The sequence below is a fragment of the Empidonax traillii genome, unplaced genomic scaffold (genome assembly GCF_003031625.1).
Source record: "Empidonax traillii isolate 1590-97213 ecotype Southwest subspecies unplaced genomic scaffold, ASM303162v1 scaffold1238:size216485, whole genome shotgun sequence".
Taxonomy (NCBI): domain Eukaryota; kingdom Metazoa; phylum Chordata; class Aves; order Passeriformes; family Tyrannidae; genus Empidonax; species Empidonax traillii.
This window is the reverse complement of record NW_020956431.1, coordinates 104,089-123,368: the sequence shown is the minus strand read 5'-3', so window position 1 is coordinate 123,368 and position 19,280 is coordinate 104,089. Positions and strand designations below refer to the sequence as shown.

Genomic DNA, 19,280 nt, shown 5'->3' with positions numbered 1-19,280 from the left:
GCACTGGAAAGGCACTTCAAACAGCAGGTTTGTTTTCTTTCCTCCCTGGAGTCAGGTTCCCTGTAATATATTCATTAATGCAGCATGTGGAACAGGGAGTACAATGTATGTCCGAGGCACCAAGCTGGGAAGAGATACAAACAGTACAGAGGAACTGAATCCCATCTCCAAATGATCTTGAGAAGTGGGAGAAACGATCTGAGACCAATAGCATGGGGCTCCCTGCAGGGGAGCATAACACCATCCTGAGGAAGGTAACATCAAATACGCCAGCTCCAAGCAATCCATAACCAGCTGCACAGCACTGCAGGAACTGGGGGGGAAACGGGGGGGAACCCCCCCCCCCCCCCAAAAGCCAGCAAATAATTTGGTAAAGTCAGCTTGGAGCAACCTGGTGTGGTGGAAGGTTCTCTGCCCGTGGCAGGGGGTTGTAATGAGATGGGCTTTAAGGTCCCTTCCCACCCAAACCAGTCTGGGATTCAAGCCTCGGCGAGTCTGGTGATCCCAAACTTTCCAAGGAGCAGGAGTTTTCTGCTTGTGCTGATGTGTTGAGGTGCCCATGCCAAGATCAGGTAATTATTGATGTTGCTTTCAAGTTGATTGCCCCCCACGGGGTTTTGCCTGGGGCATTTTCCTGCGCAGAGCTGACAGTGCTCTTTGGGCTATCGTTCCACTGTGTGGGTGAGGAGAGGACGAAAAAAAAAGGCAAAGCTTTTGGTGAGGAGCGTTTGCAAAAGAGCCCGAAGCTTTTCGTGGCCCGGTGGTGGGTGGGGATTGGGGCTGGTGAGAGCAGCAGGGTTTATCTGATTTTTCTCAATACCTGGACCGTGTTGCCGTGCCAGTTCCCAGCTCCCGGTGTCCCAAGATCCCATGTAAGCAGCTTTGGAGTCATTCCTGTGGCCTGTGCAGCCACGTGGTGCGATGAACACATCGCTCAGCAATGCCTGGGGCAGGCAGGGCTGCAGAAACCCATCCCTCCAAGAGAAGGAATGGCCTTTGCTCCAGGAAGTGTCCACAGGCACTGCAAGAAGCTGCTATTTTCTACTTTCTAAAACCATTCACTAAAACTAACACTCCCCAAGACGCTGGATTTGCTCTGTTCCAACCTTCCATGGACCCTCCAGCTTTTGGTGAGCTCTGAAACCACGATTCCCATGCCAAGGAGCCTCCTTTTCGTGGTTTCTGTCAGCACTGTCTCTCTGCATGGAAGAAACAACTTCTCCAGCACGTGAAGCTGCTCTGGAGGGTCCATCTGACCACGTGCCTGAGGCTTCTGCTTTTCTCCCGGAGCTGCTGGAGAGGAAACTTGCTCCCTGTCAGCCCAGCCTCCTGTTCTGAGGAGGGCTACAGTTCCTGCCCTGTTCCTCTGGGCTTTAACGTGACCTTTTGCCCAATGTGAGTGACCTGTTGTCAGCCCTGAGATCTTCATTTGCCTCTTCTGGTGTCTCCGGCCCTGCCAGGGGTGTTTGGCTTTAATATTCCCACAGCAACTAATCTGATGCAAGTGGGGGATTTGTGCTTTGTTAGTTCTGCCTGGCTGATCAAGGAGGAGCAGGAGGAGGAGAGTCTTCTGTGACACTGCACAGGCTTCAGGGTCCAGCTGCAGCTCTGGCCCCCCACCCTGCCAGAGGTGAGGATAATTCCTGGGAGGGTGGGGTATCTGCTCCCACGGCTGTGCCTTCAGTGTGGAAACACTTCTGAGGAACCACAGAGGGTTAAAACCACACTTCTGAGAGCAGCCCAGGGGGAAAAGTCACATGCACAAGGGAGATTTCGCAAGTTGGTGCTTGCAGCTCGGGGTGAGGAGAAGGAGGCAGGGGCACAGGCTGCCTGCCCTGGCTGAGCTGTGCCTGGTTAGTCTGTGATCCCGGGAGACACTGGGAAGAGAGGGAACTTTTGGGGCTGCAGGACCAGAGACCTTCCTGCTTGGTGGTGGCACCTAGGGGGTGCAGAGGGGGACAATGGCACAGAGAGGTCGGGCAGGAGGAGGAGGAGGTGGAGGAGGGAGCTGAGCTGCCTTCCCAGGACCAGGAGCGAGCTGGACCAGGTAAGGCTCTGCTGGCTGCTCTGGAAATGAAGCAGGACTCGCTTGGATGTTTCTCTGCTGTTTAGTGAGGGCTTGGAGGTGTCTCAAGAAGAGGGTCCATAGCCTGAAGGAGACAAAGTCACCAGAGAGATGATGGCATTGCATAAAAAATAGGAGGAGATGTTGAGAGACTGAGCCTGAGAGGCTGCTCCTCCAGCTGGCACAGGAGGTACCAGAGGAAGATTTGGGGAGGGGACAGGGGGGCTCAACCTCCAAAATGGGCAGTTCTGCAGTAAAAGGCAGCAGAGCCAAATGAGGTCTGCGCTGCACAAAGAAGTAAAAGCAAAGCTGCTTTGGCCAAGGAGCTTGTCCTGACTAGGGAAGGCTATTCCTTCCTGCAGCTCCCTGATGGGCTGGGAATGGCTGAGCTGCCCTGACCTGCTGCACCTTCACTGTCACCTCCTGGGGACTTGTCCTTCAGAGACCCCAAATTCTCTAAGATATCTAAGCCACGGAGCCTTGATTCACCTCTAACTTAATGTGCCAGCAGCAGCAACAGGCTGTTTGATTTTAATCAGGTTTTTCTTCAGTTTCTAATTAGATTTTCCTTTCATTTCCTCTTTCATTCACTCTGTGCTGCTGTTTTCTGTGGGCTCTTCTGACTTGATTTTCGTTTTCCCTTCTTGTTTGATGCTAACCTGAAAGGACTGACGGCAAAAGGGGGGATGGAGTGAGAAAATTCTCTCTCTCAATCCCCCTTTTGGTGCTGGGTGATGAGCTCTGTAACACGTGGCTGCTGGTGGTGCTCAGGGGAGGGCTGTGCTCAGAATTCAGTGGAGTTGCTCCTCACCTGAAGAGCAGGTGCTGTGCCCACCCTGTGCACACACACACTGCACACCTCCTATACAACATTTCTCCTGGTTTGTCCCCTCTAAGGGTGAGTTTCCAGCCCTCCGAGGGGTTTTTCCCGCCAGCAGAACCTCCCCTGTTGTTTCTCTTGCCTCCTTTCCGACACTCCAGGGACTGTCCTGGCTGTGTGCAAGGGGGGAACTGCCCCAACAACCCCCAGCCAGAAAGAAAACAATCCTCTTTGGAAGGACAATGGATGAAATCCACAAGGGACCCTTCACAGCAGGAGGCAGCAACAGGCTCCTGGTCCACGCAGAGGTTAAAAAAAGCAGATGATGTTTTTGGGAGAGCTGGTGCGGATGTAGCCGAGCCACGTGAGGGGAAGATAATTGAAAAGCAAACTTCAGAGCCTTCCAAGCTTTAACAGCCACCCACAGGCCCTGGCAGCGGGTTAGGCACTTACATCAGCAGGCAAACCCGCGGGCACGGTGCCCGCCGTGAGAACCTGCCCGTCGGCTCCGGGCACGGAGGGGAGAGGGGAGAGGGGAGGAAACAGAGACCCTCAAAGCCTTTGCTGCTCTGGGTGAGAGCTCCTGCTTGACTCTGCCTTCAGCAGAGGCGTTTTGCTTCCCGATCCGGGCTGTTCCCTCCGCCAGGAGGGGGTTTAATCCCGGGAGGATGAGCGGGGAGTGGCGCTTCCAGGGAGGGGCATTTCCATCGGCTCCGCGTCCTGAAAAGCAGAGAGAAGAGCCTGCTGGCTTGGCGAGCAGAAACCCTGCCTGCTCTTGCCTGATTGCTTACAAAATGCGAGTGCTTAAGGATGTCGGGATAATTTAAGGATAATATTAAGGACAACTTTTCCAGGTATCAACAAAAACCGAAGGTAATTGCAGCAGAAGGGGAGTCTGTGCTTACTGTGCTGCCCAACACCTCCCAAGCGCAGGGTCCAAGGAGCAAAGTCACTGCTGTTATCCCTTATTTGCTGTCTCTGCAAGATTTAGGATTTTCTTTTTCTCTTTTCAGGGCTAAAAAAAAAAAAAATGCCTCCTGGCTCGTGGAAAGCAGGATCTCGAGGAAGGCAGCAGTGGGAGTGTGAGTGAGGGTTTCACAGTCTGCTCCCCAGCCCGGCTGCCGAGGGGCTGAGCTGGTGCCTCTCGGCAGGGAGAGAGATAAATGCTGAATTTCTCACAACGCAGCACAGAATCCCTCAGGGGGAGGCACCTCCAGCATGGCCCAGAAAAGCCAAATTGGTGGGACTGAGAAAAATGGGTCCTCCCTCCTCTACTGTAAGAGTGATTTAAGGGAAGAATCCCTGCAGTGGGTGACAGGTGAGTGGCTCGTTGATAAGGAGGGAGGCAGATCTGAGCACAGGGCCCTTAAAATAACCACAGACAAACTTTTTTTCAAAGATGCTCTTTAACAGCATCTCATTTGCCAATGAATGTAGCTAAACAGTGTGGATGTTTCAGCATTTTGGGAAGGGGGTAGAGAGACACTGAAATTTTTTAGAAAGCCTGACATATAGGATTAAATGGATGGCCACTTACTGAAAACCAGGACCCTGGAATTCCTCTTCTCTTGGCCTTCAAAGCCAAGAAATAGTGGGGAAACTTGACCTGTAGTGTGGGCAGCAGGGAAAGGGGGAATTCTGCCCCTCTGTCCCCTCAGGTGAGATCCCACCTGCAGAGCTGCCTCCAACCCTGAGTAACAGCACAGCAAGGACATGGAGCTGCTGGAGAGAGGCCAGAGGAGGCACCAAGAGGATCAGAGGGATGGAGCAGCTCTGCTGGGAGGAAAGGCTGGGAGAGCTGGGATTGTTCAGCCTGGAGAGGAGAAGCTTTGAGGCGACCTGATTGTGGCCTTCTGGGACCTGAAGGGAGCCTACAGGAAAGATGGAGAGAGACTACTTCCAAGGGCCTGGAGTGACAGGACAAGGGGGAATGGCTTCCCACTGACAGAGAGCAGGGTAATTGCCTTGTTCCACGTGGCATCTCCTGTTCCTGAGCAGTGAGGAGATGATGAGGATGGAGGATAGAAATGGGGGAGAAGGGAAAGGTGAACATGTGGTGTTCCATCAGCACAACAGCCTGGGAGAGCACAGAGTGTCAGCAGGAGCAGCCCAGGGGACACCTGGCTGACCTTGGAGCTGAAAAGGGGAAGGAAAGCTGGGGGAAACACCTCAGTGAAACAGGATCTGAGCTGAACAAGCCACTTCCTTAGACCTGAACTCTTCCTCCTGCTTGTGTAAGCACAGCTTATGTAAGCTCTAGGTGGATGCCAGATGGGATGCCTGGAGATCACAGCTCTCCTGTGCCGCTCCAAGGCTGCTCCTCAAATCTAGGACAGGCTGTCCTCACATTTTTTAGGCTCCTGACTGCGACTTGGGTATTTGCTTGCACCTCTGAGGTGACACTGGGAAGCTGAGGGCCTCGAGCTGATCCCAGGAGCACTGCTGGAGTGGGGAATTTGGGCATGGGAGGATCTGTGGGGGAGGTTCCAGGGCGGCCCCACCACATCCCAGGTGATTACTGGAAAGCACTTTAGTTTGATTGCTCAAGCTGTTTTGCTTGTGGTGGGTGGGGTGGGGTGGGCAGGCCAAGGGGGGATTCTAAGAGTTAGGTCAGCCTTAGCAACACCAAGCAGCCTGAGGACATTGTCCTTTCAGGGAGGGATTGGTGAGGCAAGACATCATCTGGCTGAAGATCAGAGCACTGTGTTATCTGTTATCTCTGCTCACTCCTGGAATGAGTCTCCTTAAGACCTCAGGCTGCTTCCAGAGCTCCTTAGAAATATCCAAGGGGGATTCTGGAATCCTTTTTCAACACATCAGGGTGGTCTTAGTTCCTCAGCCTTCCCTTTGCCTCGTGCTCCTTGGCTGCTGGGAGGAACATCCCCCTGGTGTGGGGTGCTGATGGATCCCTCGGGCTCTTGCAGAACCCCTCAAAGACCTGGTGCTCCTGGTGCTCAGCATGGACAACACCTGCTCTGCCTCCCCCTTCGACGTGGAGCTTTGTGCAGAGAAGCTGAAGGCCCTCGGGGTCCAGGTGAGCTGCCCTGGGGATGCTGTGGGAGTTAATCCCAGCTGGATTGGTGTGATTGCATTGACAGCCACATCACTTTGGTTTGGTTGGTTTTTTTTTTGGTTTGAGGCGTGCTTGTTTCAGTTCAACTTCACTTGCAAGTCAGCTGGGGCGATCTTGGATTAAACATCCATGAGGAAACTCTTCTGAACATGGATTGGAGTGGATTTCGCTTGGAAGTCGCTCTGATGGGGCGGAGCATCCCAAGGACAATCTTTTACGTCTTGTCCTTCCTCATAAAAAGGCCTTTTCCCTCCTGTGCCTTTCCCTGCCCTTTCCAGGCAGATATTCCAGGCAGATATTCCTCACTGCAAATGAGGCAAGAACACAAGATTTTAGTGAGTGACAGCTGCGTGGATGGGATCAGAGATGCTCTCTATGGGAGGGGACACAGGTGTGGGTTGCAGAGCCAGGCTGGGTCTGGTGGGGACTGGGAGCCCAAACTGGAGGGTGACTCTAGTTCTATGTTTGCTCCCTGAGCAGGTGCCGGTGGATCAGTGGAAAAACCTGATCCAGGATGGTGTCCTGAAGCCTGAAGTGAGGAGGTACATGTTCTACAACTCCAGGGCGTTCCAGATTGCCATCGCCGTGGTGAGGACGGGGGGGATCTCCAGGCACTGCCTGAGGGGCACCAACACCTGCACCTGCTTTCCTTGTGCCCAGGGATGGGTTGGGGGGGGGAGGAAATAGTGGTTTTCACCCATCCTAGTGGGTTCCTTTGGCACCAAACCCCTCGAAACACTGAGCCCCAATTCCTCTGCTTTTAGTGAAAGGAGGAAAAGACAGGTCTAATGGCTATCCAAAAAAAAAACCCCAAGAACTAAAACAAGGAGTTGGATTTGATCACACCCTCAGCACCCTGCAAACAAAGTACCAGCCCCACAGCAGATGGTGGGGTCTCTGGAGGAGCCTCTCTCACCAGAAGAAGACAAACAACTCTTAAGTTTAGCACAAATAAATTATGTTATTACAAGGTGATGCTGTGACATGCTGTGTACACATCATACTTGTTTCTAGGCCATCTCCTGCCCAAATACTTGCTGCCTGAAGTAAAGAAATTCAGTTTTTCCTATTTTTATGGAAAGGCCAAATTTGTCAGCCCTTAACATAGTCCTTGATCCCATTTCTGTGTCCACTATTTGAACATTATTGTAATTAAGTGGGCCCTGCACCACCTTGACACAGGACCTTTCTAAATACAGGACTATTAGAATTATTACCAATATGCCTCAGTGAGTGCATTTCTGCTCTAGAGGGAGGAACTCAGTTGAAATCCTTCCTGGGTATGAATCATCATTAATAATTCACTCTCTGTCTTTGGTGACTGGCTTTTTTTTTTTTCAAATAAACTAGAACTCAGTCCTTCCAGTCCTTTCTTTCCCTTATTTATTATTGGGAAGCACTTCTGTCCTTTCTAACCCTCTGAAAATCTCATGTGACTTAATTTATGATGAGAGGGAAGGGACAGGGGCTGTTGGTTTTCTTCTTCCCGTGACTTTTCTCACTTTCATGGGTTTGTGACTATCCCCGGTCTTTATTTAATTAATTTTTTTCCAGGTTTTCTACATGTCTCTCTGGGCAAACCTTTACTCCACAGTCCAGCTGTGTTCCTTTGGGCGCTACTGGGTGTCCAGTGTGCTGGTGACCTTGGCTGCTGTGGCAATCACTGTGCTGGTCATCCTGGTCATTGATCGGCGCCAGAGGAAGGTGAGAGGAGGCTTTTTGTGTATGGGAATGTTGGGGCAAGAGGAGCAGGACTCCTGATGGGAGTTCTTCCCTAGATGCACACTAAGAATATTGTTGTCCAGGGAGGAAGGAATACTTTTGCAGCGTTCAGGGATGAGGTTGAGGCAAGGGATGTTGTACAGCCAAGGGAGGGGTTGTAATGGCTGAAATGTTGGAGCTGGTCAGGCTGGTTCCAACCTCCTGCTGTGGCTGGAGGTCACAGGATGGTTTGGGTGGGAAGGGACTTTAGAGACCCATCTCCTTCCAGGGACACTTTTCACTAGCCCAGGTTGCTCCAAGCCCTGTCCAACCTGGCCTTGGGCACTTCCAGGGATGGGGCAGCCACAGCTTCTCTGGGCAACCTGTGCCAGGGTATTCCCACCCTCACAGGGGAGAATTTCTCCCCAGTATCCCATCTAACCCTGCCCTCCCTTTGTGCAGCCTTTCCCCCTTGTCCTGCCATTCCAGGCCTTTGTGAAATTCCCTCTCCAACTCTCTTGGAGCCCCTTCAGGTACTGAGAGGCTGCAACAAGGTCACCCTGGAGACAAACCCTTGTAAAGCACAGTTCATGCTCCCACAGCTGCTGGGGAAGGCACAGGGGCTCACCAGCAGCTCCAGCTCCTTGTCCTGCTTCTAATGCCAGTCCTGGCAGTGTCTGCTGCCTCTGGAATTAATGGCATTGTTTATTTTGCTTGGGGGAGGAGTCACAGGAGTGTGGAAATGTCTATGGAGTTGTTTGAAGAATAATATTGGAAAGGCTTGATTCAAAGTCCAGAATGGGCTTTTAAAATGGATTTTGGAGGGAATGATTCCTCCAAGAGGAAACCTGGCAAATGGGGGGGTGGACAGAGGTTCAGGAAAGGACTGCTGGGGGTGGAAGGGAGAACGTGACACTGAAGTCAATTCAGCTTCAGAGATTTTGCCTACGACAGAAATAAACCTTTGTGGGATTTCTGTCTGCTGGTGGTGAAGAGGCCAGTACTGATGGCTGGTGACACCCTGCCCTGCCCACACTCTGCTCATGTCACTGTTTTCCTGTCAGAAACCCACTATTTGGGATTATCCAGCTGCAGTTTGTAGCTGTCCCAACTTTTGCTGTAGAGGGTGTTAATTTTCCCTTCATTCTCTCACAGATAAATGTGAACACAGATGTGAGGCTGGCAGCTGTCAATGAAATCTTCATCAGGCACAGTTTAATTCTGGGGATTACAGATGTCCTGGAGGGGCCACACAACATCCTGCAAGTATCCTTTGTGTTGGGGATTGTTCATATCCCCCCTGGGATGATGTGGAGGTATTTAGTGGTGTTATGATCCAGAGGGTGGGATTTTTAGGATGTTTTTTTTTTTTTTTTATTGCATGGCCTGAGGAACTGGGTATTTTTATTTCTCTTGTAAGTGGTGATTGAGATATGCCCAAAGTAAATTGGAAATAATGGGTCTGAAGGATTGAAATGAGATTCCTTAGGGCAGGCAATTATTCCTGGAAGATGATTCTCACTGTAAGCAGAGTGACAGCAATGTGCTTATGGCAAAATAAGACCCCAAAAGAACCAATACAGAGAAAAGCAGAGTCCCCCCAAAAATCCAATGTGGAAAAAAATCAGAGTCCCCATCCCTGGGCTCATTTGCTGCTTCTCAGAGGTGCTTTTTCTGGACTAGGAAAAGATTTAGGGGAATCAAGAGAGTTTTAAGATCCCATTAAGGTGTAAAAGGAAGGTGAGGGAGAGATGTATAAAGAGGGGAGAGATAGAAATGGAGAGGGAACCCAGTGGGGAGGACAGGGGGCAGGGAAAGGAGCAGGGAATTCCACAGGAGGACTGGCAGGGACAAAGTCCTGCAGGAAGAGGACAATTGCAAACCTGAATCACACATTTATTCACACCAGGAAAGCTCTACACCTCAGTAAGCGAGGACTAATCCAAGGAGCATCCATCCACCTTTTCGTGTCACAGAACTGCCTGAGAGCAGCAAATAATTTACAATTTCTCTGCCTGCTCAGTGTCAGATCTATTTTAACCCTCTGGCTTTTATGCTGTTCCTGGATCCCCTTGATGGTGGCAGGTTGAGGAGATGTCCAAGGGCAGACCTTTGGCTGCCTCAGAGCTGGCAGGACTTGCATCCCCATCACGTTGCTCTTGGAAGACTCTTCACAGCAGTGTCTCTGTCCTGCAGGCAAACACCAGGTGTGGTAGAATTTGTAACAAAATAAAGGGGAAATTATATCAACAGTTGGATGTAAATACAAATATAAACGGAATATAAATAATATAAATATAATGTAAGTAATAAAAATATTTAAAATATATTTAGGATATAGAAATAGAAACAAAGCCAACAAAACAGGAGGTGGGGGGGTCAGGGTTTAGGGGAGCTAAGTGACTGTGCCCCACCAGTTTATTTAGATATAAGGCCACTGAGGTGAGTGATGGGCAGTGACCTGAGGTTATCCCTGTTGTTCCCCCAGCCCAGGCTGCAGGAGGGGAGGGAGGAGGACTGGGGTCCTATCCCCTTTCTCTGCCACCCCTCTTCTTGTCCCCAGTAGCTTGAATTTTTGTCTTGGGTCAGACACGGCTCAAAACCACCTCTAGACCCTCATGGCTTAGAACGAGCCCTGTGATGCCTTATTTGTGTCCTGGCTGCATCCTGAGCATCCCTCAGGCTCTGCTCCCTGGGAGAACCTGTCCTCCCATCCCCATGGAGCAGAGGGGCTGGCAGGGGGGAATGTGGGAATATTCCCTCCTTAACCTGCCCGTTCCAGCTGTGGTTCCTGCACTTCAGCCCCGAGCGCTGCCTGCGAGCCTTGTCCTCCCACCTCACTCACCTGCAGAGGACGGGACAGGTAAGGGGGGGTGGGCACAGATTGGGGACACCTGCAGGTCCAGCCCTGAGCCCCAGCTGGGGTGGGATGGGGGTGGGTAAGTGTTTTGATGGGGTTATTAGAATTATTAGAAACGCCTCTGCCCGAATTGAGGTGCAAACGAGACCGGCTGGCAAAGGCAAGAGTCTGGATTTTATTGAGCAGTAAATGTGAATAATTTGACAGTTAATAATTTAGCAGTGCCAATTAATGGTTAAATAATTGTTAATTAATAATGAAATATTAAATAAGTATTAATAATTACTAATAAAGAACAATCAAATAAATAAATAGATTAATATAACATATTAATACTATTATATTAATAAATAAATACTGAATAATTAAATAATAAGCAATTACTATTAATTAAATATAGCCAATTAATAACAGTACCAATTGATAATTAAAACAGTAACAACAATTTAACAGTAAATGTGTAATTAACTGTTATTTAACAGTAAATGTGAAGCAGAGAGAGAATGAAATAGGGAAAGGAGGATGGGGGGGAAGAAAGAGTGACAGAGAGAGATTAAAACAGAAAATTTATCATAACTCTGTGATAATTTTGATGATATTTAGGAGATTAACAACATTTCAGTCCATCACAGCAAGGACAGCTGAGTGTTTGAGTGTCCTCCTGGGCTGTCCCTGCTGGGAACTGGGCAGACTGGGAGGTGGATCAGCTGCACCTGCTGGTGCCCAGTTCAGCAGGGACTTGTTTCGATTTGTTTGTTTGGTCTGTGCATGTCTGGGTAATTAACTGCACAGCTTTAATGAAGGAAAGTCATCAGGAATCAAAGAAAGGCAAATTTTGGAAGCACGTGTCCCAGCTTGAAACAGCTGACACCTTGAGCTGCCCTCCTGGAATAAACGGGGTGGCCTGAGGGAGAAGGAAATGCTGTGTTGGGATAATTGGATAAAAATTTTCTCCTCTTGGCCTTCAAAGAAATGTGGGTGTACAAATATCCCCTGAACTACCCTTGCTGGCTGTGGGATGAGAGGTGAAGGGGTACAACCCTCCCAAAAATCTCCAGGTTGCTCATCTATCTCCCTGCAGAACCAACAGCTTGGGGGGTGGAGAGTGACCCCCCAGTCCACACACAGGGGGTTTTATAGACTAAGATTTTAAAAACTCAGATTCTAAAGACTCAGAGTTTAACAAACTCAGATTTAAAGAGTCAGATTTTAAAAAACTCAGATTCTAAAGACAAGATTCCCCCTGGCAGGCCGTGACCATCGTGCTGGGAACAGTCGCTGCCACGGGAGCTCCTGGCCCCCGGGCTGTGGGATGGGCACCCACCTCCAAGTGCTTGGGGTGGCAAACCCCAGGAGTACAAAACATGCAGGAGGAAATTGTTTAAGCCCTTTAAAGGCTGTTCTTAGGATGCCACTGCTTTTGGAGAACCCGAAATCTTTCTCTTCCAGGCAGGATTGAGGCACAGGCTGGACAAGCTCTGTGTGGTCATGGAGGCAGCAGTTCAGCCTGACCTGGGAACAGAGGATGAGGAGGCTCCATGTGAAGAGTCCCCTCTTTTATCCAGTGGGGAGAACCTGAATAAAAAGCCTGTGACGTGCAATGAGCTGCTCTGCCTTGTCCCTGAGGGCCCACCAGAGGTAAGGAGAAATATCCCTCCCTGTCAGCCCGAGGCACCAAATCACCTCCCCAGGCAGCTCAACTCCAAAACTCATCCCAGCACCCACCAGCCATGGGAGACACCTCCTTTTTCACCACCAGAAGCACCTGGAATTCCACACACACACACCTTCTCCAGCCCTGCTGTTGCTGAGCAGTTAAATCTTGCTGAGCAGCCAATGCTTCATCCCTGAGGAATTCATGGCTTGGGCTTTTCCTTGCTGGTACGCAGGGGTCTCAGTTTGGAAGACAAATTCTACCCAGGGTCTGTGCAGGGACATGGTGCCCCTGTCCAGCCTGGGGATGAGTTATGAACGTGGCCAGCCTTTGTTCCTTCCATGGAAAGTGCCTTCAAAGACTTGTGCCACGCTGAGCAACAAATGTGTCCTCATTCCTGCTCAGCAAGGAGCTTCAAAAGGAATGATTTTGATTTATTTTCCAGTTTTCCTCTCGCTGTTACTACGTGAATTCTGTGCAGGTGCCATCCCTGCAGATTGAGGCTCTCTGGCTGTCCACAGGCAAAAAATAAAATAGCCAGAGGAGGCAGTGATGGAGTGGGCAGGTCCCCAGGCTCCCAGGCCACCCACAGGTCATTCTGTGTCCCTGCCCTGTGGGGACAGTGCTGACCAGAAGGAGATCTGGGACAGTTATATGTGCCATTGGCTGCTGTCCTGCTCCCCTCAGAGTAGGACAGTCCTTGAAGGAGGGTGTTTAATACGTCTCTCTGCCCAGGTGCCCTGCTCTGACACCCCTCTGCTCGTTCCAGGTGATGGCCCAGCAGCTCCTGGTGATCTTCAGCGGGTGCTACGTCCGGCTCCTGGTCACTGGGCAGCTCCCTGGGGCCGTGGCAGGGGGGCACCTGGAGCACAGCCCCCTGCCCTGTCTCTGCCAGTTCATCCAGACCACCGTGCTGGACTCACACCAGGGCTGGTTCCCGGGCAGGTGACACCCTGAGTGGGTTGGAAAATGGCCAAAATAAAAGCTGTCCCTTCCACACCAGTGGGGCAGAAGAGAGGGCTGTGCTCCCTCATCCTGGATTTACCCAGATGAACAAGTGGACTCCAATAAAACATGCAAGACACTCCCAGAAAGCTGCTTGCCTTGGAGACCTGCCTGCCCCTGACTCACTGCGAAGGAGCTGCCCCGGGGGTCAGAAGCAATCCAGGGACAGGCTGGAGCTCCTGGGGGACATTTCTCACTGCTCTTACCTGGGGGAGGCTCAGAGAGCCACAGGGAACAGCCCCAGGTGCCAGTCCCACGCCTTTGGAGTGAAGCACGTGGGAGTTTTCAGTAGCAGGAAGACAGGGAAACGCTGCCTGGCAGTGCTGGAAATGTGATACTTGCTCTGGGTTGTGTTTGTGTCACACAGCTGTCGGTGACAGAGAGCTCTGCCCTGTGACAGACACGGGCAATGCCTCAGCTGATGACTCAGCACCCTTTCCACTTAGGAACAAGGTGGGGATGGTGCTCACGACCTGCTGCTTCTGCTGCCTCTCCTGGCAGGGAGGAGATGGGCGTGGAATCATGGAATGACAGAGTTGGAAGGGACCCACAAATATCATCGAGTCCAGCTCCTGGCCCTGCACAGGCTCATCCCCAAGAGTCACATCTCATAGAAACACAGAATGGTTTGGGTTGGAAGGGACCTTAAAGCTCAGCTCATTCCAGCCCCCTGCCAGGGGCAGGGACACCTTCCACCAGACCCCGGGGTGATCCTTGGGATCAAGCCTTGGAGAGGGCTCTCTGGGTAGGGCATCCTGGGGCACTGCTCCTTTCAGGCTCCCTTTTCAGGCTGATTTCCTTTGTTTTCCCTTTTCTCCTCTCTCCACACTGCACTTGCACACAACAGGTGAGAGGAGCCAGGGGTGAGCAGGAGCCCTTGGTGTGTCCACGGGATCCAGGAGGGAATGGGAAATGAAGCACTGTGGGCTCAGGTGGTGCTGGTGTCCTCCTGTCCCACAGCCAGGCCCTTCCATGACATTCAGGTGGCTGCTTGTGCTGGTGTGACCACCCAACCCCCAGCCTGGTGGTGACAGCTGTCCCAGGGAGTGGCACTGTCAGAATAAAGAGCCCAAGGTCTGTATGTTCCAGCCTGTCCTCCCTCCTTCCCCACCATCCCCTGCAGAGCCCCACAACCCCCAGGGCAGGGTTTGTGCCTCTCCCACCTCCCCAAAGCCCAGCCTGGCTCACACAAAGCCAGGAGGTATTTTAAAATGAAGGTCAGTAATTTGGTCAGTAAATGGTCAGCAAAGGCCAAAGCGTCGCTCAGAGGGGCAGCACGAGGCTGAGCCCTGGAGCTTTGGGAGCTTTCACTCAGTTCTTCCCAGGGGTGCAGGATGACTCTGCTCCCTCTCTTATTATTTCTACTACAAGCAGTAGTGAGTCCCAGCACCACAACGACAGCAAACCCGTTCCAGGACAAAACCCTCCACTCTCCCAACCTTTGATCCAACTTTACTTCTGGTTCAGCTGTCACAGGAGGGGGTCGGGCAGAGTCTTCCCCACGTGTGTGAGGTTTGTGATTCTGCTGTCATTGCTCTGTGACCCTGCAGGGTTTGGGGGTGAGGAGGGGGTCCAGCTGTGGTCCTGCAGCCCCTGCTCTGGGGGTGCTGGTTTGCCCCTTCAGGCTGGGCATGGGGAAAGGGGTTGTACAAAGACACTGTGGGATTTCCACAGCCCTGAGCTCCCAGACTCCTCACTCCAGCTCAGGGACTGACTTGACCTTCATGGAAACTGTCTGAATTCATGCCAATGTCACGGGGAGCACAGTTTGGTTTCACAGGATAAAAATCCAATTCACTGCTAGGATGCAATGGCTCGAGCTCTTCCCCTGGTATTCCATGGCCCAGCAGTGCCAGGAGAAAATTCTGGTAACAGGAGACCAATTAAGGTGTTTTCTATCCTTGTGCTTCTGTGTTGAGAGCAGATACAGGAGGGATTAGCTGATATTTTCCGATCCCTGGGCTGCAAGATAACCAGCAAATGGATTCCCTGGAGAAATCAGTGGGAAGAAATCTTGTGGCCTTCATGGGAGGACCTTGAGGGCTTTTTACTGTCAGGACCTGCACTGGATGGGTTTGATGTTCCTGGGAAGGGAGGCTGTTGCTTCAGGGGGTGCTGATACCTCTGCCTTTACATCTGCAAATGCACAAGAATAGGAGAAAAGAAGGGGATTTGGGATTAGCCAAGGGGAAAGGGAAGGGACTTGAAGGGATAAGGCTGGGATGTGAACAGGGAAAGTTCCTCCAAAAAACTCCTGCTAGGAACCATAAATAGCATTAGGAGCGAGGAGTCAGGCCAGGTTTGTGACATGGGGAGCCCACCTTGCTGCAGGGAGGGGATCAAGAGCCACAGCTTCCAGTGCCTCTGGATCAGCCACATTTCCCACCCAGATCACTCCTCTGCTGAGCCACGTGCTCCTGGCACCCTGTGCTGGGCCAGCTCTCCCTAGGGCACCACAGAGCTCCTGGCTGGGGAATGCTGTGGGATAGAGGGATGTGCAGCCCCTCATTGCACCAGCACAGCTCCTAAATCCACAGATCTGAGAGGCTGCTGTGCCCAATCTGCACCCAAGGGCCTGCCCTGATCTTCCCAGCTGGAGCCTCTGCTAAATCCTGACTCCCACTGCAGGATCATTAACAAACACCCCTTTTTTTTCCCCTTCATAAGCACTTAATTAAGGCATTAGTGAAGGGAGACACTCCCTTTCCCTTCCCCATCAAAGATCTAGCTGCTATTTTAGGCAACAGGTGATATTCTGGAGATTTTACAGGACTACCTGGGCACACAGTTTGCATTCCTGTCCCCCCACAGCACATGGGAGCAGCAGGAAGGGAATGGCTCAGCCCTACACTTTCCCTGGAGTCTCCAGTGCCAGCTCCTGGCAGAGGCAGGAGATCCCAGGCATGAGCTGACCGCTGTGGCATGAGCTGCCTGGGAATGTGCTCCTGCCTGGGTGCAGCTCTGGCCATGTTTGCACAGGAGCAAGCAGGAGTGACTCAGCCAAACCAGTACAACTGGTATTTTTTGGGCAGATCTCTCCTGTGCTGAGATTCCTCTGCCTGCTGCTCAAAACTGAGTTCACTCTGACAGCGAGGTTAAACACCTGAGCAAGGCGATGTAGGAGCAGCTCTGGGTGAACCTTCCTCTCCTTGTCTGGGATGGGTGAGGGGCCAGGATGGCCCTGGCTGTACCCACTGTGCCAAATTGGGACCAGCTGCTCTGGGGGTTTTGCATGAGTGATCTGCAAAGTCACCATGAATGGTGGGGATTAAACGAGCCAGGAAGGGGCTGGGGAAGGTTGGGAAGCAAGGCCAGGGATCTCTCACTGCCTGCTGGGGGTATGGACATTTATTTTGGTATTTAACAGGGTGCATGAAATGACAAAGACTACCCCAGGGACATGTGGTCCTGGAGGAGCAGGTGCCATCCTCTTGCCCCTCTGGAACCCCCCAGAGCATGTTTGCCCCTCCTTCCAGAGGCTGCTATTTGCTCATCCCTTCTGCCAGGGGCTGGCGTGGAACCAGGACATTTAACAACAAAACTCAGCGAGGAAAAATAAAGCGGGGAAGAAAAGAAACTTTTGCAGCTTGGACCTGTTCCTGCTCTTCCTCAGCCAAAGCTGAGGCTCTGAGGAAGACTGTGGTCACTGGAGCACGGGGAGGGAGAGGGCAGGGAGGTGTGGGGGTGCCCTGGGAGCCCAGGGGAGCCCTGGCCCCTCCATCCCATCCCGGGTGTGTGGATGTCGCTGTCCCCCCGGGGTCCGGACTCACTCTGCTGGTGGCCGCGGGGCTCAGCCTGTGCCGGGCAGGGCGGCGGCTCCCGGTGCTCCCGGCTCCACAGGGTCCTCATCTTCCTGGCCACATAGCGGCAGGCTGGGGGGAAAGGGGAGACCCCTGCTCACTGCAGGAACCCGAAAAAAACCCCCAAACACCCCCTCCCCAGCGAGCCCAGAGCGGGGCCTCTTGCTGAGCTGCGGGTCCACCCAGAAGGGGATCGTGGCGGGGCTTGCGGGACCCACGGCAGGTTAATGGCCAAAGGAAGCAGAGGGGATGCAGGGACTGGGTTTAACGGGCTAAATAAAAAGGAGTTGTCTCTGTGTCTGGGGCCCTGGCCGTGTTTCCAGCTTCTCCAGCCTTTCTCCCCCTACAAGCCAAAGCCACAAAACACGCGGAGCGTTTGCCCTGGGGGTGGTGGTGGGGGAATCCCTCTGAGCTGCCTCGCCTCAAACCAGAGGTTTCCTTACCGTCGATAATTACTCAAACCATTTTGTCGCGGGGCTCAGCTAAATCCGTCCTTCCCAGCCGGCCTTGGCTCTGCCTCCCGCTCCTCTCGCAGCAGCTCTGCAGTGTTGACTCACCAGCCCGGCTCCCTCCCTCCCTCCTTCCCTCCCTCCCTCGTTCCCACGGGGATGCTGCTCCCGGGGCGCCCAGTCACGCGCGGGGCAGTGGCTCAGCCTGGCCCTGTCCCCGGGATCCCTGCCCAGGAATGCGATCCCTGCCCCTCCCGCAAAGGAGAAAGTGCTCGGAGTGTTGGCTCCGAGCTTTGAGCCGCCCGTGGTGGAGAGGAAAGGGAAAGGGAAAGGAAAGCGGCCTGGCCGTGTCTGGAGGAGCTGCTGGTGGTGCCTTGTGGCTGCTGGAGGACCTGGGTTTGAGCTGGATGGGATCGCTGCCAGTGGGCACCGTGCTTGGGCAAGGCAGGGGAGAAGAATGCGGTGTTTCTTGCCGTGGGCAAGGGTACCCCACGCTATCCTTCCATCCCCCCATCCAGACCTTTGCACCTTTTTATACCATGTCCCACTGCATGAGGGGGAAGGAAAGGGTGGCATCCACAGCAGACAAGATTGCAGGCAGAGGCTTTGCTTTCTCCAGGATCCTTTGGGATCCTCCTTCAGAACACTGATGGATTTTAGTCCTCACTGCAGCCAGTTACTGAAGCAATGCATGTTTTGTACATCCTTTGCCAGACCTTGCTGCTGCCTGTGCTTGTCTGTGCTCCTTAATCTCAGCCAGGTGAGCTCTGACAGCTCCTGCTTTGCCCTTTGACCAGGGCAACGTGTTTCCAATCTCCAAACCGAGCACTGGCTGATCTAGGCAGGTCGGACTTTGGTTTCCATGGCCTTGCCTTGGGACTGTGTGAGGTTGGCCAGAGATGTGGCTGATGGAGGGCAGGAATTGCCTCTGCCTGGCCCACGGCTGCCCCCTCCCTGCAGTCACTGACAGATGAGGAGGTCCCTTCTCAGTGTCTCCTCTGGAGGATGAACAGTCCCAGCTCCCTCAGCCTTTCCTGGTCAAGGAGATGCTCCAGTCCCTTCAGCATCTTTGTAGCCTCTGTTGGACCCACTCCAGGAGCTCCATGTCCCTCTTGAGGAGCCCAGAACTGGGCACAGCACTCAGGATGTGGCCTCCATTGAAGCCTGCAGGAGCTTGGGATGCAAGATCTGTAGGTGATAAAAGAAGAATAATCAAGAGAAAACCCCCAATCCCTGAGCAACACCCTCCAAACCTCCCTCCTGAACCTCTCAACCTCCAACCCCCCCTGGAGGAACAATCCTTCCAGTTCTCAGATGAGCTCCCCAGGACAAGGGAATGATTGTGCTGAAGCAAAGAGTGAAGGTGGTTAGAGGAGTGAACTGCTCTTCTGAGGCTTTGCTGCTGAGGATTTGGCTCCCCCTGACCCCACACATGGCCCTTGGGTGTTCTCCTCTGCCAAATGTCACTGTGGAGCAGCCGTCTTGGGTGTGCAGGCACATCCCTCTAGATGGTGCTAAGATAAAGAGAAAAGATGGGTGGTGAGAGGCCTGGGAGGAGGGATGTCCTCCTGTGCACGGGCTCTGCTCATCTGGCCCTGCCAGAGGTCTCCTGGGCGAGGAGAACATCTCCCTCTGCTCTTGCTCCCAGCAAGGCTCCCGTGCCCTCATCCAGGTGCTCTCCTGTGGTGCTCACCGTGTCCATTGGCAGCAGACACACCCCAGGCCCTTCTCCCAGTTCTTATTTCCCTTGCTGGTGTTTGAGACTCCACAGATTCATCATGGTTTTAATCAGTGCATCTTCTCCCACCCGTGCACGAGAGAAGACGAGTTGATTTTTAATGGCAAAAATCCAT

The 19,280-nt window shown here is 52.6% G+C and overlaps 1 protein-coding gene and 1 long non-coding RNA gene across 4 annotated transcripts; one reads left to right on the top strand and one right to left on the bottom strand.

Moving 5' to 3' along the window:
- Window positions 1-1,189: 1,189 nt before the first annotated feature.
- Window positions 1,190-13,359, top strand: TMEM268 (transmembrane protein 268). Of its 3 annotated transcripts, XM_027906026.1 has the most exons (10): window positions 1,190-1,395; window positions 1,528-1,630; window positions 3,899-4,203; window positions 5,810-5,919; window positions 6,439-6,546; window positions 7,513-7,662; window positions 8,815-8,925; window positions 10,442-10,522; window positions 11,969-12,157; window positions 12,943-13,358. In XM_027906026.1, exons 3-10 carry the CDS (start codon window positions 4,104-4,106, stop codon window positions 13,120-13,122), a joined length of 1,029 nt encoding a protein of 342 aa, XP_027761827.1. In that variant the 5' UTR covers window positions 1,190-1,395; window positions 1,528-1,630; window positions 3,899-4,103; the 3' UTR covers window positions 13,123-13,358. The 3 variants fall into 3 exon arrangements, with proteins under 3 accessions (XP_027761827.1, XP_027761826.1, XP_027761828.1); XM_027906025.1 differs by lacking the exons at window positions 1,190-1,395; window positions 1,528-1,630 and adding an exon at window positions 1,844-2,047; XM_027906027.1 differs by lacking the exons at window positions 1,190-1,395; window positions 1,528-1,630; window positions 6,439-6,546 and adding an exon at window positions 1,844-2,047 and having other exon boundaries at window positions 12,943-13,359.
- A 1,675-nt stretch (window positions 13,360-15,034) lies between these two features.
- On the bottom strand, window positions 15,035-17,669 carry LOC114069320. Its single transcript, XR_003573756.1, has 3 exons — window positions 17,422-17,669; window positions 16,949-17,050; window positions 15,035-15,314 (listed from the first exon to the last, which is right to left on the bottom strand). It is a non-coding gene; the product is annotated as an uncharacterized LOC114069320 (long non-coding RNA).
- Between the last annotated feature and the right edge of the window lie 1,611 nt (window positions 17,670-19,280).

Bases quoted from the DNA above. Each gene is read 5' to 3' on its own strand.
- TMEM268 (XM_027906026.1), top strand. From the start codon at position 4,104: ATGGCCCAGAAAAGCCAAATTGGTGGGACTGAGAAAAATGGGTCCTCC. The intron at 10,523-11,968 runs GTAAGGGGGGGT...TTTCTCTTCCAG, and splicing joins ACCTGCAGAGGACGGGACAG to GCAGGATTGAGGCACAGGCT. The intron at 12,158-12,942 runs GTAAGGAGAAAT...TGCTCGTTCCAG, and splicing joins TCCCTGAGGGCCCACCAGAG to GTGATGGCCCAGCAGCTCCT.